The sequence below is a fragment of the Pseudorasbora parva genome, chromosome 3 (genome assembly GCF_024679245.1).
Source record: "Pseudorasbora parva isolate DD20220531a chromosome 3, ASM2467924v1, whole genome shotgun sequence".
Lineage (NCBI taxonomy): Eukaryota > Metazoa > Chordata > Actinopteri > Cypriniformes > Gobionidae > Pseudorasbora > Pseudorasbora parva.
The window spans coordinates 1,821,382-1,846,227 of record NC_090174.1 but is presented as its reverse complement, the minus strand read 5'-3'; the positions used below and the strand labels follow the sequence as shown (position 1 = coordinate 1,846,227).

The window sequence follows — 24,846 nt, the reverse complement described above, 5'->3', positions numbered from 1 at the left end:
TCCCATTTCCTGATTGGCTTCATCACTCGGTCTCCTCTCCACCAATCAGCTGGCGTGCAATGAGCGTTCTGGCGCAAAATGGCTGCCGTCGCATCATCCAGGTGGTGCTGCACATTGGTGGTGGTTGAGGAGATCCCCCTTCTATATGTAAAAGCGCTTTGAGTGTCTAGAAAAGCGCTACATAAATGTAATGAATTATTATTATTATTATTTATACAATCAACAACTTTCAACTATTTTGAAACTATGCCATCATAATCCCTGCACAACCCCTAAAAAGGCGAATCTGTGAAAAGGGTGACGGCCACTAAGGCAAGCAGACATGTTCAGCCCAGCTAATTACTATCACTCTTTGTTATATTTGCTAAAATCATTTAAGTAATTTTTTTTCTCATTAATGTACATACAGCAGCCCATATTGACCGAAAAACACAGAATTGTAGACATTTTTACAGATTTATTAAAAAAGAAAAACTGAAATATCACATGGTCCTCAGTATTCAGACCCTTTGCTGTGACACTCATATATTTCACTCAGTGCTGTCCATTTCTTAATTTCAAAATGTATTGTTTTCTTCTTTAAAAGGTGTTTGGGTTTTTGCAGAAAGCCTTTCAGGAATCACTCTAGAGTCTCGTGAAGTTCAATGATTTCACAGCATTTATTAAACACTGGGATTGAACACAAACGCGGAAGAGAAGCCAATGCTGAATAAAGTCGTAGTTTTTGTTATTTTTGGACCCAAATGTATTTTGGATGCTTCAAGAGACTCTAATTAACCCACTGATGTCTCATATGGACTACTGTGATGATGTTTTTATTCCCTTTCTGGACATGGACAGTATAGTGTGCATACACTTGCATACGCTCTCGGACTAAATATAAAATATCTTAAACTGTGTGTGAAGATGAACGGAGGTCTTACGGGTGTGGAACTAGAGCCATTAATGACATAAATTTCATTTCTGGGTGAACTAACCCTTTAATGTGAAGAATGGAGGTGTAATGCGTTGATCCGCCACAGGAGGGCAGGAGGACTCATCCTCACGAGCTCCACCGCAGCTTCACATCTAATTAAAGAGTTTATTAAAGACTCTGTGATTAATATTCCCTCGCCTCGAGACTGTAAATGCTGCTTTATTCCCGGAGTCAGAAAGACTTGGATTTTGCTGCAGCATCATATTTCCCTCCTTTCCATTTGCATGCGGTTCATTAATAAGAAATAATGAATTATGAATATCACAGACACCGCATGAGCTTGATGAAAACGTGCTGTAATTGTTCCTCTACTGAGTGTGTGTGTGTGTGTGTGTGTGTGTGTGTGTGTGTGTGTGTGTGTGTGTGTGTGTGTGTGTGTGTGTGTGTGTGTGTGTGTGTGTGTGTGTGTGTGTGTGTGTGTGTGTGTGTGTGTGTGTGTGTGTGTGTGTGTGTGTTTTTGTGACATATGAGGACACAAATGTGTATAGTGCCATGGGTATGACACAGGTATTACAGGAGAGTGTGTGTGTGTGTGTGTGTGTGTGTGTGTGTGTGTGTGTGTGTGTGTGTGTGTGTGTGTGTGTGTGTGTGTGTGTGTGTGTGTGTGTGTGTGTTTTTGTGACATATGAGGACACAAATGTGTATAGTGCCATGGGTATGACACAGGTATTACAGGAGTGTGTGTGTGTGTGTGTGTGTGTGTGTGTATGTGTGCGCGTGCGTGCGTGCGTGCGTGTGTGTAAATAAGCTGCTTATGAATTATAATCAGGGCAATAACATTTATTATGCAGCATATGAGTTTCCTCAGTTTGGACTTCTAGAAAATAAACTCTGTCCATCCGTGATAAATATGATCACTGCAGAGTTTCTTTCACATCTTAAGATGTTAATAACATTTAAGATGAAAATGCGTTGTTGGAGTATAGCCTAAATTACTTATTTTTGTCTTGCTATCCAAATTGATTAATTCATATTTTCACACTTTTCTGCTGGATTTATCAATATAATAATTTGACTGGATATGATTCTGTTAAAGCGATGTTTATCTCAACTCTAGTCGGTTTTAATCTTTTCCTTTTTTCTCATAGTAACTAAATACACTTTTCTTAGAAGGAAAGTAGTTTGAAAATGATAGGAAACTGGTTTTGAAGCACTGGTGTCAACATATACCAATCAGGCATAACATTATGACTACCTTCCTATTATTTTGTTGGTCTCCGTTTTGCTGACCCGTCGAGGCATGGACTCCACTAGAAGGTGTGCTGTGGCATCTGTCACCAACATGTTAGCAGCAGATCCTTTAAGTCCATGGATCGGACTTGTTTGTTCAGCTCATCCCACAGATGCTCGATTGGATTGAGATCTGGGGAATCTGGAGGCCGAGTCGACGCCTCAAACTGGTTGTTGTGCTCCTCAAACCATTCCTGAAGCATTTGTGCTTTGTGTCAGGAGCATTATCCTGCTGGAAGAGCCACAGCCACCAGAATACCGTGAGTGATATCAGCCGATACTGTCGGCTTTATCTCTGTGAGAAACGGGGCTCGTGTCACTCTCGGCCGGTTTGAACTTCCTGTCGGTCCCGCAGAAGGTTCATCCTCTTGATACGCCGTCCTGTGTGAGAATGTGAGTGTGAGGATGTGCACAGCAAAAGCATCGGTGGGAGAAACTCTCTGGGGCATTACTTGTGTGTTTGTGTCAATTTTGAGCTTATAAAATGTGTGTGTGTGTGTGTGTGTGTGAGCCTGTTTATGTGGTTTATGCGGACCCAAATTTGGTATTACACTATAAACGTGGTTTATGAGGACATATCAAATAGCTTTAAAAACTAAATGATGTTTTTTTAGAGAGTAAACATGCAGAATGTTTCCTGTAATGGGTAGGTTTAGGGGCAGTGTGTGTGTGTGTGATGGGTAGGTTTAGGGGCAGTGTGTGTGTGTGTGTGATGGGTAGGTTTAGGGGCAGTGTGTGTGTGTGTGTGATGGGTAGGTTTAGGGGCAGTGTGTGTGTGTGTGATGGGTAGGTTTAGGGGCAGTGTGTGTGTGTGTGTGTGTGATGGATAGGTTTAGGGGCTGTGTGTGTGTGTTCAAAAAACTCAAAATATTACGTATCTAAGTTGATTTGACAAAAGATAAAACGTTCATGATTGTTTTTTTTTTAGTTTTCATATTCTGTATACTACACATTTAATTTGAATGTATTCATGTGTGTGTGTGTGTGTGTGTGTGTGTGTGTGTGTGTGTGTGTGTGTGTGTGTGTGTGTGTGTGTGTGTGTGTGTGTGTGTGTGTGTGTGTGATGGGTAGGTTTAGGGACAGTGTGTGTGTGTGTGTGCGTGTGATGGGTAGGTTTAGGGGCGGTGTGTGTGATGGGTAGGTTTAGGGGCAGTGTGTGTGATGGGTAGGTTTAGGGGCAGTGTGTGTGTGTGTGTGTGATGGGTAGGTTTAGGGGCAGTGTGTGTGTGTGTGTGTGTGTGTGTGTGTGTGTGTGTGTGTGTGTGTGTGTGTGTGTGATGGGTAGGTTTAGGGGCAGTGTGTGTGTGTGTGTGTGTGTGTGTGTGTGTGTGTGATGGGTAGGTTTAGGGGCAGTGTGTGTGTGTGTGTGTGTGTGTGTGTGTGTGTGTGTGTGTGTGTGTGTGTGTGTGTGTGTGTGTGTGTGTGTGTGTGTGTGTGATGGGTAGGTTTAGGGGCAGTGTGTGTGTGTGTGTGTGTGTATGTATGTATGTGTGTGATGGGTAGGTTTAGGGGCTGTGTGTGCGTGTGTGTGATGGGTAGGTTTAGGGGCTGTGTGTGTGTGTGTGTGTGTGTGTGTGTGTGTGTGTGTGTGTGTGTGTGTGTGTGTGTTCGTGTGTGTGTGTGTGTGTGTGTAAGGGGATAGAAAATACGTTTTGTACGGTATAAAAACCATTACGCCTATATGGAATGTCCCCACATTTCACAAAAACAAACGTGTGTGTGTGTATTTCATTGCATGACCAAAATTCTGTATGATTGGCTCATTATTGCACAGATTAATAAGTTACTTTAACCCTAACTCTTTCCTACGGCCGTATTCCCGGATCCAGATGCATCAGCCTCAGATTAAGAAACATCCGCAACTCCACACTGCAAAAAAATATTTAGAAATAGTTTCCTGGTTGCCTTAAAATGTGGAGTTCATTGAAATTAATTTTTTGAGTTAATAAAATGGTGTGTGTCAAAAATTGTTTTTAGATTCGACAACCTTTATTAAAAGATTATTAAAAGATTGTGTAAGTATATTGGGTAATTGTGTGTTTTATTTGTGATGACGCAGCCAAATTGTGCTATTTTCATGATTTATTAAAAACATTTATGTGGTTCAGATACAATAATATTTAGATTTTCTAATTATTAAACAAATTTCCTTCATTGTATCAACTCAAATTTTTTATTTCAATAAACTCTAAATTTTAAGGCAACCAGGTTACTTACTTACTTTTTTAAGTTAAACCAACAAAAACCAACATTTTTTTTTTTTTTTACAGTGCATTAAAAGCTTTGGGATGAATCAATAAATGAACTGTAATGACATTAGGAGGCATTGTTTTCATGATTTAATCTAAAGTATGTCAAATTGGATTAAAATAACGCTTCAAAATGAGCAGAATATGGCCATTCGGTAAGGGCTTTAAAACAGAGAAAACAGAACATGTGATATAAATGATATTTATAAAAAGTTGATATATAACAATGCAGTATAAAACAGTTTACATAAAAACATGATCATTAAAGAATACCACAGATATTGCACAAATGCTCAAGTGGCATTTTCCTGCGTTTCACATCCAGCTGATGTTAAAGGAACAGTTCACAGCTGCACGCTTCACACACACACACACACACACACACACACACACACACACACACACACACACACACACACACACACTCACACACACACACACCGACAATGATGCAGATTACTCAATTCAAACCAAGACCCTCATGCTCTGTCTGTAAAAGAGCAGCGTGAACATTGTGCGAAACGTCTCCGCCAATGAAAGAGTCACACAGGCTTGGAATAACATAAGGATTGAGAGTCAAATTAAGATAATCAAATTAGATAATTTATGTGGTTCCGATAACGTTTATATTTATTAAACCAATCTCCTTTATTGTATTAACTCAATTTTTTAAATTCAATGAACTCAACATTTTAAGTTAAACCAACATTTTTTTTATGTAGTGTTTGTGCCACCTTAAAAATTTCACGCTCTCCAAATGTGGTTATACTAAGCGACAACTTGCATATTTGAGTTGACTAAATGTTTTAAGGTAGCACAAAAAACGTACTTTTTTTTCAACCCACTTTATATTTTTATTTACAGTAAGTGTTTGTGCTACGTTAACATTTTAAGTTAACTCACCTTGATATATGAAGTTGTACTAAGCAACAAGTTGTATATTTGAGTTGCCTAAACGTAAAAATGTTAAGGTAACACAAAAATGTACTTTTATACAGTGTAAGTTTTGACCCACTTTATGTCGACACACACACACACACACACACACACACACACACACACACACACACATATTACACATACATGAATAAATTCAAATTAAATGTGTAGTATACAGAATATGAAAACTGTAAAAAAAAACAATCATGAACGTTTTATCTTTTGTCAAATCAACTTAGATACGTAATATTTTGAGTTTCTATATTAAACCAATCTTCTTCATTGTATAACTATTTTCACAGCAAGTGTTCGTGCTACCTTAAAATTTTAAGTTCTTCAAATGTGAAGTTGTACTAAGCGACAACTTGTATATTTGAGTTGACTAAACTTAATGTTTTTAGGCAGCTCAAAAACTCTTTTTTTTTAACTTTTGACCCACTTTGTTTGCTGTGTCCCATTTTGCCTACTTAAATTAAATATAACGTAGAAAACATTGAATAAATATCTGTTTGTCATCACTCAAAACCCTTTATCTAAACTGCTTAACATCTTAGATTTACAATTTAGGACATACTATTTTGAATACTATTTGATAGTATGAGAATGGGGACACACCGGTTGTCTAATGCAATTCACACACACACACACACACACACACACACACACACACACACACACACACACACACACACACACACACACACACACACACACACACACACACACACACACACACACACACACACCTTTTCATTTTCTCTCTCTCTCTCTCTCTCTCTCTCTCACACACACACACACACACACACACACACACACCTTTTCATTCTCTCTTTCTCTCTCTCTCTCTCTCTCTCTCTCTCACACACACACACAAACACACACCTTTTCATTCTCTCTCTCTGTCTCTCTCACACACACACACACCTTTTCATTCTCTCTCTCTCTCTCTCACACACACACACACACACACACACACACTCTCACACACACACACACACACACACACACACACACACACACACACACACACACACACACACACACACACTCACACACACACACACACACACACACACACACACACACACACACACACACACACACACACACACACACACACCTTTTCATTCTCTCTCTCTCTCTCTCTCTCTCACACACACACACACACACACACACACCTTTTCATTCTCTCTCTCTCTCTCTCTCACTCACACACACACACACACACACACACACACACACACACACACACACACACTCTCTCTCTCTCACACACACACACACACACACACACTCTCTCACACACACACACACACACACACACACACACACACACACACACACACACACACACACACACACACACACACACACACACACACACACACACAAACACACACTAATAATAATAATAATACAAATACATGAATAAATTCACATGAAATGTGTAGTATACAGTATACAGCTGTAAAATAAGCTACATCACAAGAGTTTTCTAGTTTTGTTGGGCTCATTTTTTCACTGGACGCGTTTGTCTTCAAATACTGAAATATAAAAACATATGAACACTTCAGTCCAACTGCTGAAGTTATGAATTTAATATATACTGAATCTACAGCATAATGCATTTACATATAGCCACACAAAAAACAAAAACAGATTTTAAGTTGCCTAATAACCACTGATAATTATTACGGTTGCACTTTATTTTAAGGTGTCTTTGTTACAGTGTAATTTTATATTTAAGTACTGAGTAATATTAATTAACAATATGTATTTCTAGGGTTTGGTTGGGGGTTAGTTGCATGCAATTATGCATAATTTACTGTTAATAAGTACATGTAAGATAATGACACTGAGTGATAACTAGGTAGTAAACCTGAACCTACCCATGTACAGTATTGGGTAAGTTACTCTAAAAAAGTAATTAATTACTAGCTACTAATTATATATTCACCGGTGTAATTAGATCACTGTACCTCTAGTTACTTTCTAAATCCCAAATCAACCGCGACCAGTTGAACAACGGACACAAAACTGCTCTTCTACTTCTTTAAAATAAACTTAAAAATGCATTTTCTTGAACTTACTGAAATATTTAAAAGCTACATTAAAAACACATTTTTACATACATTAGACGTTAAATTTTAATGTTAATTACTCCATTGTTTTATATAGAATTGTTGTATAGTCGCTATACATTTATTTCATTAAACTACATCAGAAGTGTAATTAAATTCCAGAAATAATTGGGGAAAGTTATTAAATTACAGTGATTAATTACTTAGTAAAAAGTTAAACCCAACACATGTACACTGTAAAAAAAAAAAAAGTTACCTGGTTGCCTTAAAATTTTATAAATAAAAAGAAATGAGTTAATACAATTAAAATAGTTGAGAACCGACAATCTTTATTAAAATATTATTAAAATATTTTGTAAGCATATTGGGTAATTGTGTGTGTGTTATTTGACGCAGTGAAACATGCCAGATTGATTTATCGTTTTTTAAATGCGTTTTAGTTTCAGAGTTTTTATTTATTAAACTAATTTCCTTCATTGTTTCAACTCAAATTTTTCATTTCACTAAACTCAATATCTTAACGCAACCAGGTTACAATTTTTTTTTAAGTTAAACCAACAACATTTGTTTTTACAGTGTAGTTACCTTACATTACTCAGTACTTTTGTGGGTAAGTACATTGAAAGTGCACATACTGTAAAATAAAGTGCAACCGTTACTTCATTTCCATGACAAATGTACAAAATGTAATAAACAAACCATTTGATCTTTGGTAAGTGTTTGATTTGAGAGAGAAAACACCCATATGAGTCTCATGAAAACATGTTGGATCATATTTCACCCCCAAAATCAAAAGAAAATGTTATTTATATATTTTTTATTTTTTTAATGTATTATTACTTCAACAACATTTAGCAAATTAAACGTTACTTAAACTATAACTTTTCATCTGTTAAACAACCGGAAGATGTGATGTTGCGCAATCAAAAAAACATTTTGCATAAAGAATATGAAAGATTATCAATGTATTATAACTTAAAAAGCAATGATATTTTTCAACTTAGCTAATGACAGATTACTAAAACCCTAACTTTTCATGTGTTAACCATGTAGGAAGAATTGATGTTGCACAATTAAAAAAAAAACACATTTTGCATTAAGAAAATGAAGGATTATTAATGTATTAAAAAACAATGATATTTTCATTTTAACAAATTAAAGATTACTAAAAACCTAACTTTTCATCAGTTAAAATGAAGGAATTTTATTATTAAGTTGTTGTATTATTTCTTTATTTTATTATTTAGGACTTTTATTATTACTTAAACAGTAATACTATTTTCAATTTAACAAATTAAAGATTACTAAAAACGTAACTTTTCATGCGTTAACCATGTTGGAAGATGTGATGTTGCGCAATCAAAAAAATAAAAAATAAAACATTTTGTATTAAGAAAATGAAGGATTATTAATGTGTATTACTTAAAAAGCAATGATAATTTAAATTTAACAAATGAAAGATTACTTTTGGGGGTTAAATACGCCAATGATTTCACGAGATTCAGCCGCTGTTTGGAGTTTCGGTCAAGCTGATAGTTAACAAATGTACATCCACAGAGACTCCGAGGTAGCCATTTTCCAACCCGTCCCATGAAATGCTTGCTTTTATTACTGGTGTCCACTGTTTTGATCAGAGTGTTTTGGGATGTGACGTCTCTCTGAGCCGCATTTAGCCGCGTCTGAAAGCGGGCTGATGCGTCAGACCTCTGTTTGTCTGTGAAATCTTATTTGGCCTCCATCAGAGAGGCACGGGCGCAGGAATGCGACAAATTTCCTGTTAGTTCCTGGGGGTTATGCGTTGTTTTTCCTGTCTCTGGGAGTCAAGCGTTTTCTTTTTTTTGTTCTTCGTCCCCGCTGACTTCCCGTAGGCCGGTGGTGTGAGGTACAGGGGACGTTTCAGGACGGCCTCCCGATTTCCGGAGCGAATTTTGGGTGGCGTTATGCCATGCTACTGGTGGGCGTGCTTTGGGTGCTGGCGATGCTGGCATTGGCACTGCTATCCTCGGAGGGAGAAGTGTGGGTCGGCACAGGCTGGCGTTTGGTCAGACCACATGGGCATCCGGATAGAGAAAACACTGGACAAAAGACAGGAGATATCGTGCTTGATCAACCAAAACAAATAAGGCCAGATTTCCACAGCAACTATATCGTGTGACGCGATCGCGCGGCGAAAAAGGAAATGCGACAGGAAAAGAGCAGAGGAAGTGTGCAAAAGAAAAGATTGAGCTTTACCTGAGAGCTCGGCTGCCGTTGATCTCATTCCCAGAGCCACAGGATGCCCTGAAACACATGCACACATTAGCCCTCGAGTCTACGCTGGAGAACATTACTTTAAAAATAAGTTACCTGGTTGCCTTCAAATTTTGAGTTTTTGAAATTAGGGATAGTTCACACAAAATTAAACAATTCTGTCATCATTTAATAATAAAATCCAATAAGCAAGCATTTCATGGGCCGGATTGGAAAATGGCTAGCTCGGAGTCTCTGTGGACGTAAATTTGTTACATATCAGCTTGACTGAAACTCAAAACAGTGGCTCATCACTGCTCAAAAAAGCTTTTTTTTTTTTTATATACTGCACAAAATGCTCTTCTTACTCAGTCATTTTGTCTTGTTTCCAGTCTAAATATCTAACAATTCTTAAATCAAGATGCATTTACTATATAAGTAAAGCGACATAAGATATTTTTTTTCTTGTTGTCTTAAAAATAAAAACAGGAGTTTTTGCCTGTTTTAAGCAAATACTCATTTCATTTTGATTTTATTTTTAACAAAACAAGAAAAAAATATTGTATGTCATTTTACTTATCCAGTAAAAGCATCTTGATTCAACAATTGTTGGATATTTAGACTAGAAACAAGACAAAATGACTGAGTAAGAAGAGTATTTTTTTTGCAGTGAATCTCATGAAATCATTGGCGTATTTAACCCCAAAATAATTTTTGGGATCATAGTTGTATTTTTTGCATTGCTTTTAGTTTGCTAAATTGAAAATATCTTTGTTTTTTAAGTTACAATACATTAATAATCCATTTTCTTTATGCAAAATGCTTTTTTTATTTTTTTATTGTGCAACAATCAATGCTTTGCTACTGATGATACATCTTCCAACATGGTTGTTTAAATGGATATTTCACCCAAAAATGAAAATTGTCATCATTTACTCACCCTCATGTTGTGCCAAACCTGTATGAGTTTCTTTCTTCTTTTAAACACAAAATAAAATATTTGGAAGAATGTTTGTAACAAAGTAGAGAGAGTGACCATTGACTACCATAGTAGGGGAAAATATACTATGGTAGTTAATGGTTGCTCTCTCTGCTTTGTTACAAACATTCTTCCAAATATTTTATTTTGTGTTTAAAAGAAGAAAGAAACTCATACAGGTTTGGCACAACATGAGGGTGAGAAAACGATGAAAGAGTTTTCATTTTTGGGCGAACTATCCCTTTAATACAAAGAACATTTTTGAGAATCGACAACCTTTATTCAAATACTATTAGAAGATTTTGTAAGCATATTTGGTAATTGTGTGTTTTATTTGTGAAGATGCAGTGAAACATGATTCAAATTTTTATGTGGTTCAGATACAATAAAACACTGCACAAAATGCTCTTCTTACTTAGTAATTTTGTCTTGTTTCTAGTCTAAATATATAACAATTCTTAAATCAAGATGCATTTACTATATAAGTAAAATTACATAAGATATTTTTTTTTTGGATTCTTAAAAATGAAACCAAAATGAAGTGAGTTTTGAATTAAAACAGGCAAAATGATCTGCCAATGGGGTGAGAAAAATAATCTTATTTCTAAATGAAATCTTGTTTCTTGTTTCCGTCCCAAACAGAAATAAGATTATTTTTTTGCTATCCCCATTGGCAGATAGACATGGTTAGATTTATTCCTCCAGAAAACATGCAAAAATATCTTGTGTCATTTTATTTATCTAGAAAATTAATCTTGATTTAAGAATTTTTAGATATTTGGACTGGAAACAAGAAAAACATACTAAATAAGAAGAACATTTTGTGCAGGAGTTTCTATTTACTAAACCAATTTTCTTCATTGTATCAACTCAAAATTTTAAGGCAACCAGGTGACTTTCTTTTTTAAGTTAAACCAACAATATTTTTTTACAGTGTACAGCACGACCGATCTGGAGGAACTGTGGCCTTACTTAACTGCTTCATCTTATTTCTAGTGGCAAATCATCGCGAGGTTTGTTAGAGCTGCTTTCTCCACCTCTTCCCTCATAAGCTAAAGGAGCAGAGAAAACTCTACCAAATACATTTTCTCACGCTTGAGAATTAATACAAGTTATAATCTCATCGGCCACGAATGTAACTCACCTGTGCGTATCTTAATGAACCACAGAGCGCCGGTGAGGAGAACCCCGATCAGGAATCCTCCGAACGCGATTCCCAGAACCGACGAGAGTCCAAACTCAAAGCACGGATTCATTTTCGGATCTGGAACAAAGCAAGCATTCATTTTCACTCATTCAGTTGTTGTCATGCTGTTGTAAACCCATTAACTTCCACGTGGATCAGCTGAAAAGGATAATATAGATCGGGGGCTCGTCCGGGATTTTAACCCGGGGCTTTCGCGGGAAAACCAGGCATCAGACCCTGAAATTAGGACTGGTAACAACCAAAGACAATCTTGGTTGAATGAAGTCCTGAAATTTTAGACTAAAAATCGAATAAAAATTACGTTAGAAAAAAAAATGCACAATGCAAAAAATGCTTTTCTTACTTAGTATTTTTGTCTTGTTTCTAGTTCAAATAACTAAAAATTCTCAAAATAAGATGCATTTACTAGACAAGCAAAAGTAATTGTATTGTTTTGGGAAACAAATAACTCAAAATTAAGAGAATTTTCGCATAAAATAAGCAAAATAATCCGCCAGTGAGGTAAACAAAATAATCTTAATACAAACAGAAAACAAGATTATTTTGCTTACCCCATTGGTAGATTATTTTTGCTTATTTTAAGCAAAAACTCTTAATTTTGAGTTATTTTTTCCAAAAGAGAACAATTTTTACTTGTGTAGTAAATGTTTCTTAATGTAAGAATTTTTAGATATTTAGACTAGAAACAAGACAAAAATACTAAATAAGATTTTTGCAGTGAAGCTGATAACATCACCGTTTGCTCCAGAACGACTCTACAGCCAAATCAAATTCTGTTGCAGTATTGTCCTGTTTAACACTGTGAAGCTGCTTTGAAACAATCGGCATAGTAAAAGCGCAATATAAATAAAGCTGACTTGACTTAAAAACTGAATGTTTTCCTCAAAAAACTTAATTTCTTTTCAAACTGAAGAAAGAAAGACACAAAAATCTTGGATGACGTTGGGGTGAGTAAATTACTACTCCTTCAAGGTTTGACATTTTTAGGGGTAAATGAGCTACAAAGTTGAAACCGTTTCCTTCACTTTGAGGGATTATTGCCTTGTTTGTTCAGCTGTGAAGCCGATGTAGTGTTTCGTCACTACTCAAAGGAAAAAACAGCTTTACTGTCAGAAAGATAAATGTGAATAAACTTTTAAGGTTTTGGTAGCTCGTCACTGGGCAGGACCCTTAAAGAGACTTTGTAGCCTAACGTACATGTTAGTACTGTTGAGTATCACTGCAAAAAAATACTTTTCTTATTTAGTATTTTTGTCTTGTTTCCTGTCTAAATATATATAAAAAAATCAAGATGCATTTACTAGATAAGTAAAATAAAATAAGATATTTTTCTTGTTTTCTGGAAATTAAAACCAAGTGATATTTTGCTTAAAATAAGCTAAATTATCTGCCAATGGGGTCAGACAAATAATCTTGTTTCTGTTTGAAATCTTCTTTATTATTTTTCTCACCCTACTGGTAGATAAGTGTGCCTGTTTTAAGCAAAAATCACTTTCATTTTGGTTTCATTTTCCAGAAAACAAGAACAAATATCTTATGTAATTTTACTTACCTAGTAAAAACTCTTGATTTAAGAATTTTTAGATATTTGAATGGAGACAAGACAAAAAAAAAATCATTTTATGTGTTTTGGGAGGCAAAAAAGGTACAAATATGCCCTGTAGTACCCTTGAGAATTTAAGATTTTTTTAGATATTTGGACTGGAAACAAGAAAAAAATACTGAATAAGAAGAGCATTTTTTGCAGTGTGAGCACCAACAGCACTTCTCAATGCATGTTAAAACCTGATCTTTTGTCTATTTGGTGGATTGACGCCTGTGTCATTCCATATGCGTAATGGTTTTTATACTGTACAAAACGTATTTTCTATCCCCTTACACTGCCCCTGCCCCTAAACCTACCCGTCACACACACACACACACACACACACACGCTCTCATCTTCCTCTCCGTGACAATGATGGGAAGCAGCAAGGTCAATGGCAGCTGCTTGTTTTCTCTCCAGTTGTCCGCCTCTCTGTAATCGTGCACTTTATGGTGAGATGTTTGCTAAAGGCCAAGCACCTTTGCAAAGTCGACGAGAATGTTTACCAAAAACAACTCAAATAATGCTTCCCGAGGGCCTTGAAGATCTCTTGGTTTGGCGCCACAGGAAGGGTATGTTTTATGTCCCTTTTTATTTGTTTTCTTCCCTAAGTCGGCAGCAGAGCTTCCACCAAATATCAGATTTATTTGTGTGTTTGGTCAGCAAGTCTGAGCTGTGCAAACAGAGGCAGGAAGCGGCGGAGCAGGTGGTCAGGAGGGGATGAACTTCAGCCCCTCAAACAGGAAGGACAGCCTGAGGACTCGCATCCTCCAAAACACAGCGACTCCTGAATGATCCGAAACCGATCCGAAATTTCTGGGGGCCCCAAAGCGTTCATAAACACCCCGAAATGACCCACAACCCCTTAATCTGTTCTCTCAGAGCAACAAACAACAGTCACACAGTCAGTAAGACTATAAAACTTACTGACTCTTCTTAGTCATTTTGTCTTGTTTCTAGTCTAAATATCTAAAAATTCTTAAATCAAGATGCATTTACTAGATAAGTCAAATGACATGAGATATTTGTCCTTGTTTTCTTACAAATAAAATCAAAATGAAGTGAGTTTTTGCTTAAAACAGGCAAAATGATCTGCCAATGGGTGAGGAGAAAAATAATCTTATTTCTGATGAAATCTTAAGTAAAAGTAATTGTCTTGTTTTGAGGGAAACATAACTCAAAATTAAGAGAGTTTTTGCTTAAAATAAGCAAAATAATCTGCGGTAACACTTTATTTTAAGGGTCCAGAATAATGCACATGTTAAGCATTAATTAATGATTAACTTGTTCACAACTAAGCATTATTTAAGCGGGAACACACTAGTAACTTTACATTTTAAGGGTCCAAAATTATGCATTAGTTAAACTAGTAATTAATTATTTGCTTGTTCACAATTATGCACTAGTTAAGCATGGACACAATAGTAATTAATGATTAACTTAACATAATAGAATGAGCATATTAGCCACTATTTACAACTTAATAAGCCATATATTATTTTTGTGTAGTGATGTAATATTTCTGTGTCATTCTGTTAAGTTAACTGAACAATAAGCTAGTAGTTATGTTTAACTACTGCTGATTTTGCCGTTATAAATGACTAAAATAGAGTAATAAAGGCAATTTGACCCCCTATTCTAAAGGGAAAGTTTTATCCTCCTCAATTATGGCACTTATTCAGTGATATTTAAGTTTATTAAAATATGAAATTTAAGTTTAAGTTTTTAATATAACAAGAATAAGCCAATAATTAAGCCCAACTACCATTAATACAGTACTAATAAAGGCTAAAAAAACTAATTAACTAATAAAGTACTAATAAAAACTAACTAATAAAACTAATTAATAAAGTACTAATAAAAATTTGACCCCCTATTCTAAAGATAAGTTCTTATTGTTATAATATGCAGTTATGTGTATTTTTATGAAGTGTGGTTCTACATGAATCTAATACGTACAACATTAAGGAATAAACATTCTGCTGCACACTCGGTTCAAAGGATTTACTTTAATCAAACTACACCTTAAAACCCTAAAATGAAAAAGATTTCTGTTGAACAATAAATTGGCTTTATTACTCTATTTTAGTCATTTATAACGGCAAAATCAGCAGTATTTAAACATAACTACTAGCTTATTGTTCAGTTAACTTAACAGAATAACAGAAATATTACATCACTACACAAAAATAATATATGGTTTATCATTGTAAATAGTGGCTAATTTGCTCATTCTATTATGTTAAGTTAATCATTAATTACTATTGTGTTCATGCTTAACTAGTGAATAATAGTGAACAAGCAAGTGATTAATTACTAGTTTAACTAATGCATAATTTTGGACCCTTAAAATGTAAAGTTAATCATTAATTACTAGTGTGTTCATGCTTAACTAATGCTTAATTGTGAACAAGTTAATCATTAATTAATGCTGAACTAGTGCATTATTCTGGACCCTTAAAATAAAGTGTTACCCATTATTTATGTTATTTTAAGCAAAAGCTCACATATTTTTGAGTTATTTTTTCCCAAAACACAACATTAATTTTTACTCGTCTAGTAAATACTTCTTTAAGCAGCACTAGGTAACTTTTCAACCTTTATAATATATTTTCAAGACTCTTGAGATGATAAATCGACTTACAATAGGTTGAATGACACGTCTGCCATAGCCTGACGGGGTCTGTATCGTTTTTAATCGTACTTTTATACATCGGGTTTCGGGTAGTAACCCGAGAACAAAAAGAACTACAAAATTCGACTGCTTTACGGCATATACGTCACTTCCACCAACACACACACTTCCTTACATTTGGACGAGCGAGCCCAACTTTGTTCGTTGGATAATATAGTCATGTCCGAAGCAGCACAGACAAATAAGAAAGAAAAGGTTTTGTTGGAGGAAAGCAATAAGAGGAAACGAGAAAGTGCTGTGATTAAAGGCAGGACGAGGATCAACATGTGACCAGCGTTTGCTCGTCGGCGTGAGCTGAAGGAGGCGTGCCCGACCGATGCTGTCCTGCTCGTTACGGTGATTACCGACCACTCAAACACTGAACTGAAGTATCATATAGATTCTGGAAAACGCTAACCAATAGACTACTATAATGACGCTGGCTTGTAAACGTGAGCATCGTGATTATTTGGCGTTTGAAAAAAATAAAACCCATGAAATTATATTCATATGACATGCTGAAGCATAAGCCACTGACTGTAACGTTACCTGGGATGAAGACATTTCACACGCGCCGCCAGAAGAACTCCTCCTGCAGTGTTCAGGGGAACTGTTAGTGCTGCACCGACCCGCGGGGCGCTTTTATGAAGTTATTTGGCCCGCACCGCACCACTGTATATATTTTTACAACCCGCTGCGCACCCGCGACCATTAAATAGACATACGAGGTCCGCGGGTTATGGGACGACCCGCGCATCACTAGCTCAGGGCTATCAGGGTTGTCATGTCAACAAATGCACGTGCGATGGCATCCCCTGATGTAGGAGGACAGAGCTTACGACAGTAGTTGAGGACATTATTTTTTCCAAACTGTAGGGGGACCCCGAGAGCAAAAGTAGCCAAGTGCTGCTTTAATGTAAGAATGTTTAGATATTCTGACTAGAAACAAGACAAAATTACTAAGTAAGAAAAGCATTTGTTTGCAGTGTTGAAGCCTCATCCATTGTCTCAAATGGACAACAGCAGAGGAAAAAACAATGTGTGTATAAAGCACGTAGTGTCCCGCAGAAATATGACCCGTGCTGTCAGTGAGGAATGCAATGGTTTGTTCTTGACTCATCTTCCCGGGGACTGTCTTCCCTTTTGAAGAACAACACCTTCCCTTCTTTGTGCGCGGCTGACAATAGAGACCCAGGCCCGGTTTTCGGAAAGGCCGCGCATACCAGACCTCGGACACAATAAATCCCCCACTGGCTCATTATTTCTGATTGCGGCCACAAGGTCAGCGAGCAGGCCTTCCTATAAACAGCCCCTTCCCGTCCTCCTCGTCCTCGTATCCTGACCTCATCTGAATGCCGAATGATGACGTCAGCCCGACTCCACCAGAATAGCCCCAGGTTTGCTGAGGCGAGATGGGAGTTTTCTAGAAACTGGGACAATGGCGTGTCATCCCATTATTGTGCTTGCAGATAAACGGCGAATCGAACGGGAGGATTTATTTCCGGTGTGTTTCCAAATTAGGACTCAAGGTTATCCAGCGTAACAGGGTTGAAGGTTATAGGGTATCAGTGTGTGTGTTTACATGCACGTTCTTATAACCTCAAATTGTTGGGTTGAGCTGTGTTGACGATGCCTTGTCAAATTACGTTTCAACTTAAAGGGTTAGCATCAACAGATCTGCTGAAAACACTGAATCATTAAGATTTATAACCAAACTGACGTTTGTTCACCACTTAAAGGGTTAGTTCACCCATAAATGAAATGTCTGTCATTAACTCCTCTCCCTAATGTCGCTCCACACCCGTAAGACCTCCGTTCATCTTCACACACAGTTTAAGATATTTTATATTTAGTCCGAGAGCGTATGCAAGAGTAAGCACACTATACTGTCCATGTCCAGAAAGGGAATAAAAACATCAAAATATATATTTTGATATATATTATATATATATACTTTATTCAGCATTGTCTTCTCTTCAGGGTTTGTGTTCAATCCTCAAATAAAGATTTGAACTTGAAAATGAACGATAAATTAATTGATTAAATTAAGTGAATTGACCCTCCATGATTAGCTAGGTACTACTGATGTTAGGGATATCATATTACACACATTTACATGATTACGCTTACATGATTAATTAACATGATTGTGTTTAAATTAACGATCAATTAATTGATTACATGTTAGTATTAATACTGTAATATGCACCTACAGCAGTGTCTTAAAGTGACAGCATGACAGGGTGTGCTCACACTCACACACACACACACACACACACACACACACACATGCATTCAATCACACACTCATTCACTTTCTCACTCACACACACTCTTACAGAAATGCTCATATCATATCACCGTCTTCCTCCATGTTTGTTTATGCATTGCAGCGTTTATGGGCATGCCATGGCTTGAGGTGCATCTTGACGTAAAATTCTGCCGTAAATGCCTTATCGCTTGATAATTCTTTATATTTGAAAGCCAATAACCGATATATTGGCCAATAACTGATAATTCTTTATATTTGAAAGCCAATAACCGATGTATTGGCCGATAACTGATATGAAATTTTGGCTATATCGCTACTTTCAAATATAAAGAATTATCGGTTATTGGCTTTCAAATATAAAGAATTATCAGTTATCGGCCAATACATCGGTTATCGGCTTTCAAATATAAAGAATTATCAGTTATCGGCCAATACATCGGTTATTGTCTTTCAAATATAAAGAATTATCAGTTATTGGCCCTGTGTGTCGGTTATTGGCTTTCAAATATAAAGAATTATCCGTTATCGGCCAATATATCGGTTATTGTCTTTCAAATATAAAGAATTATCAGTTATTGGCCAATATATCGGTTATTGGCTTTCAGATATAAAGAATTATCAGTTATCAGCTTTCAGATATAAAGAATTATCAGTTATCGGCCAATATATCGGTTATTGGCTTTCAAATATAAAGAATTATCAGTTATCAGCTTTCAGATATAAAGAATTATCAGTTATTGGCCAATATGTCGGTTATTGGCTTTCAAATATCAAGAATTATCAGTTATTGGCCAATACATCGGTTATTGGCTTTCAAATATAAAGAATTATCAGTTATTGGTCAATATATCAGTTATCAGCTTTCAGATATAAAGAATTATCAGTTATTGGCCAATATATCGGTTATTGGCTTTCAAATATAAAGAATTATCCGTTATCGGCCAATATATCGGTTATTGTCTTTCAAATATAAAGAATTATCAGTTATCGGCCAATATATCGGTTATTGGCTTTCAAATATAAAGAATTATCAGTTATTGGCCAATATGTCGGTTATTGGCTTTCAAATATCAAGAATTATCAGTTATTGGCCAATATATCGGTTATTGGCTTTCAAATATAAAGAATTATCAGTTATTGGCCAATATATCGGTTATTTGCTTTCAAATATCAAGAATTATCAGTTATTGGCCAATATGTCGGTTATTGACTTTCAAATATCAAGAATTATCAGTTATTGGCCAATATGTCGGTTATTGACTTTCAAATATAAAGAATTATCAGTTATTGGCCAATATATCGGTTATTGGCTTTCAAATATCAAGAATTATCAGTTATCGGCCAATATATCGGTTATTGGCTTTCAAATATAAAGAATTATCAGTTATTGGCCAATATATCGGTTATTGACTTTCAAATATCAAGAATTATCAGTTATTGGCCAATATATCGGTTATTGGCTTTCAAATATAAAGAATTATCAGTTATTGGCCAATATATCGGTTATTTGCTTTCAAATATCAAGAATTATCAGTTATTGGCCAATATGTCGGTTATTGACTTTCAAATATCAAGAATTATCAGTTATTGGCCAATATGTCGGTTATTGACTTTCAAATATAAAGAATTATCAGTTATTGGCCAATATATCGGTTATTGGCTTTCAAATATCAAGAATTATCAGTTATCGGCCAATATATCGGTTATTGGCTTTCAAATATAAAGAATTATCAGTTATTGGCCAATATATCGGTTATTGACTTTCAAATATCAAGAATTATCAGTTATTGGCCAATATATCGGTTATTGGCTTTCAAATATAAAGAATTATCAGTTATTGGCCAATATATCGGTTATTGGCTTTCAAATATAAAGAATTATCCGTTATCGGCCAATATATCGGTTATTGTCTTTCAAATATAAAGAATTATCAGTTATCGGCCAATATATCGGTTATTGGCTTTCAAATATAAAGAATTATCAGTTATTGGCCAATATGTCGGTTATTGGCTTTCAAATATCAAGAATTATCAGTTATTGGCCAATATATCGGTTATTGGCTTTCAAATATAAAGAATTATCAGTTATTGGCCAATATATCGGTTATTTGCTTTCAAATATCAAGAATTATCAGTTATTGGCCAATATGTCGGTTATTGACTTTCAAATATCAAGAATTATCAGTTATTGGCCAAAATGTCGGTTATTGACTTTCAAATATAAAGAATTATCAGTTATTGGCCAATATATCGGTTATTGGCTTTCAAATATAAAGAATTATCAGTTATCGGCCAATATATCGGTTATTGGCTTTCAAATATAAAGAATTATCAGTTATTGGCCAATATATCGGTTATTGACTTTCAAATATCAAGAATTATCAGTTATTGGCCAATATATCGGTTATTGGCTTTCAAATATAAAGAATTATCAGTTATTGGCCAATATATCGGTTATTGACTTTCAAATATAAAGAATTATCAGTTATTGGCCAATATATCGGTTATTGGCTTTCAAATATAAAGAATTATCAGTTATTGGCCAATATATCGGTTATTGACTTTCAAATATAAAGAATTATCAGTTATTGGCCAATATATCGGTTATTGGCTTTCAGATATAAAGAATTATCAGTTATCGGCCAATATATCAGTTATTGGCTTTCAAATATAAAGAATGATCAGTTATCGGCCAATATATCGGTTATTGGCTTTCAAATATAAAGAATTAGCGTTATCGGCCAAAATGTTCACATCAGTGTTTCCCTAATTATACGTACTATATCAGAGCTCTGCTCTTATTGGCATTGTAAACCCCGTTTCATGTTCTTTTAGTTTGATTTTTCATGGTGCACTGTAAATATTGTTTTGTAAGTCATACTCACTTGAGTCTGGACTATAAGGCTTGACCTGCAAGCTCCTCTTGACATGATTTTCTTTTGTACAATGCTAAAATCACAAAAGAAAACCACATGAGATGATCGTATGCTATGGGCTTTGTAAAGAGTCTTGCATCAAAAAGAGCTCCACAAACCTCAACAAAACAAAGTTTGATGGCACATTCTAGGTCCCACGAGCTGAACGGCAGGTCCTGAAGCATCTCTAAGGAGAAGCTGAGTCTTTTGGGACAGTCTTTAATGAAACACGCCTCTTCTTTGAACGGCATGTTCTTGACCACGGCCATGGAGTGAACCCAGCACCTGCTGACCTTAATGCTCAGCATCATCTCTCTCAAATTCTGGCCGTAGATCTGGGGAAGGAAAACGTTCAGCCACTTAAACTCTGTGGACCCTGTACATCGTCATGTATATACTTTCGATTTTAAATGTCAGTGGAGGAGTCATCCCTTCAGACCCATTTGAATAAACCTTGCATCCAACATGACACAGACAAACTTCTTTTTTTCACCATTTTCTGTAATTTAGTGGAAACAGCCCAAACTGTCTGCAGGGTCCTAGAGCTCACAGGGCCTGAGTTACACACTTTCAAAAATAATTTGAGTTATTTTTTTTCTGAAAACAAGACAATAATTTGGACTTTTCTAGTAAATACTTATTTTTAGATATTTTGACTAGAAACAAGACAAAAATACTAAGTAAGACAAGCATTTTTTTGCAGTGTAAACTCTCTCAAACTTTAAATGTCTAGCTTGTCCAAGAACTTTGATTCTGCATTTACTCTCATATTGTTTTCGCGTGTCACGCAATCATCTGAGTGTGTGTTTACTACAGTATGAGGAAATCTGTTCATCATAAGCCATCGCTTGTGTCTCTTCAGAAGACTTGGATTCGGATTAGACACTCCATTAGTGATTTTTACGATGCCTTAATGACATTTATTTTTGGATCTTTTAATTTTGAGAGGAATAATGGACTTTAAATGGAGGGACAGAAATTCATATCTTTTCCATCAACGATACATATCGTTACATTTTTATATCGCGATATATATATCATTTGACGATATATCGCTACCAGTGTTGGGTGTAATTAGTTACTAAGTAATTAGCTACTGTAATTTAATTATTTTTCCTTTGAAAAAGTCATGTAAAGGATTACTCTTATTTTTTCTGTAAGTTAATTACAGTTACTTCTGATGTAATTGAACTAAATACGAAATATAATTATAAATAATTCAAGTCTAACTTTAAAATGCATGTTTTATGTATCCTCCTCAAATTTGTAATACTTTGGTCAGTTAATAAGAGTTATTTATGTAGTTTTATATTATGTATTTGAATAAATTAAAAGAGCCGTTTCATGTCTAACATTGAATTGCTTAACTCGAGGTTGATTAGTTTTCTCACCCCATTGGCAGATAATTTTGCTTGTTTTCATTTTGATATTTTTCAAATAAAAAAGCAAATATATCTCGTGTCATTTTACTTATATAGTAAATGCATCTTGATTTAAGAATTTTTAGATATTTAGACAGGAAACAAGAAAAAAATACTAAGTAAGAAGAGCATTTTTTGCAGTGTGTCTAACCTTGAATTGCTTAACTCGAGGTTGATATAGGAATTAGAAAGTAATTAAATACTTTTTGGAGAGAGTAATATGTACAGTAATCTAAACACACCATTGAAGATGTCTTAGTGCCTTAGTGCATAGATGCCATGTGAAGTAACTAGTAATTAATTACTTTATTAGAGTAACTTACCCAACACTGATCGTTACACCCCTAGTCATTCGTCGTAATGTAAGCAGAATTAAAGCGTAATATGCAAATCCTTTACCTCGGCGTAGACCCTTTTGTCAGTCTGAACTTTGCTGCTGGGATCCAGAGGTGACCTGTAGTCCGGAGACGAGAAAAGCTGCATCTCAAAGTTAACCGAAGAAGAAGTGGGAGCTGTTGTGGGGAGCTCTGCTGGACCTACAGGCACAGAGACACAATGAAAGGCTTAAAGGGTTAGTTCACCCAAAAATTTTATTTACACAATTAACTCCTCTCCCTAATGTCGCTCCACACCCGTAAGATCTCCGTTCATCTTCACACACAGTTTAAGATATTTTATATTTAGTCCGAGAGCGTATGCAAGTGTATGCACACTATACTGTCCATGTCCAGAAAGGGAATAAAAACATCATCACAGTAGTCCATATGAGACATCAGTGGGTTAATTAGAGTCTCTTGAAGCATCCAAAATACATTTGGGTCCAAAAATAACAAAAACTACGACTTTATTCAGCATTGGCTTCTCTTCCGCGTTTGTGTTCAATCCTCAAATAAAGATTCAAACGGTTATGAATCAGCGAATTGATTCATGATTCGGATCGCGTGTCAAACTGCTAAAATCACGTGACTTTGCCGATCCGAATCATGAATCGATTCACTGACTCATAACGGTCCGAAGCTTTGTTTTGAAATCGGCCATCACTATATAAGTCGTTATTTAGTGTTTTTTGCGCACTAACTCTATTCTGGTGTCTTCATAAATGATTGTAGAGCCGCTGTAGTGAGATGGGCTTTGTAACGACGTCTTTAGTGCCTTTATGGGTCTTGAGAGAGGAAATGACATTGGTGTCAATGAAGGCCTTTCTGAGCCATCGGATTTCAACACTAATATCTTCATCTGTGTGTGAAGATGAGCGGAGGTCTGACGGCTGGCCAACCACAGGAGGAATTAAAGGGTTACTTCAGCGATTAGCATATGGCTTTGTATCAGTAGAAACCCTGGAGTATATTTAAATTATTGTGCTTTTCCCCCTCATATCTCCCTGAGACAAGAGATTTATGCATTTTATTTCTGGAAAAATTCCTCCTATGATGCAAATTGACGATTTTTGCATCATAGGAGGAATGTTTGCCCAAAGGCTAAAGACTACAGCCAGCAGAGGGAGCCATTTCCGCATGCTTTGAATCTGCGCATGGGGGATGGAGATCACACTCAGCTCGCAGGGAGAGCTCAGCTGGCAGCTGCAGGCACTCATTCAAACGGAGCTATGGTGTGCAATGTAAGTCTTCTAACTTCTCAAATTAATTTCTTTGAAAGTTAAGCTTGTAAAGGCATGAACTGAAACGCGTCAAACTGAACTCGCGTTGTGAATGTATGCCGCGAGTGTAGTCGCGATTACCTCAGCTCTCATCACTGCAGTCAGTGCTCAGTGCTGTGAGACTCGCGCGGAGACTCACTCATTATATTGAACACACACGTTCAGTTTTTAATTGTAGTGTCTTCTCTAAATCAGTCACTGTAATCAAGTTGGTGGCGTTGGGGAATGGCACAGGGCAGCGAAGCATTCTGGGAATTGTAGTCTTTCATCCCCATGGGACAAAAATACATTTTCTGTCTTTTCTCAGTCTAGAAGGCACCAAATTCAAAAATAATTTCACATTTCTACTGCATTAATGACCCAGTTTAAATACAGATTCATCTTCCCAGCGCTGACGTACCCCTTTAATCACACAATTTACATTTTTGGGTGA

General features: G+C 36.0%; 1 protein-coding gene across 1 annotated transcript in view; it reads right to left on the bottom strand.

Moving 5' to 3' along the window:
• Positions 1-6,385: 6,385 nt before the first annotated feature.
• Positions 6,386-24,846, bottom strand: part of eng (endoglin) — an 83,945-nt gene continuing 65,484 nt past the window's right edge. The window contains exons 11-16 of the mRNA XM_067440387.1: positions 23,156-23,292; positions 21,455-21,670; positions 21,306-21,369; positions 11,828-11,947; positions 9,708-9,755; positions 6,386-9,550 (exon numbers count right to left, since the gene is read on the bottom strand). Coding sequence (XP_067296488.1) covers positions 9,414-9,550; positions 9,708-9,755; positions 11,828-11,947; positions 21,306-21,369; positions 21,455-21,670; positions 23,156-23,292 — 722 coding nt within the window. The 3' untranslated portion in view covers positions 6,386-9,413. The remainder of the gene's footprint in view (positions 9,551-9,707; positions 9,756-11,827; positions 11,948-21,305; positions 21,370-21,454; positions 21,671-23,155; positions 23,293-24,846) is intronic.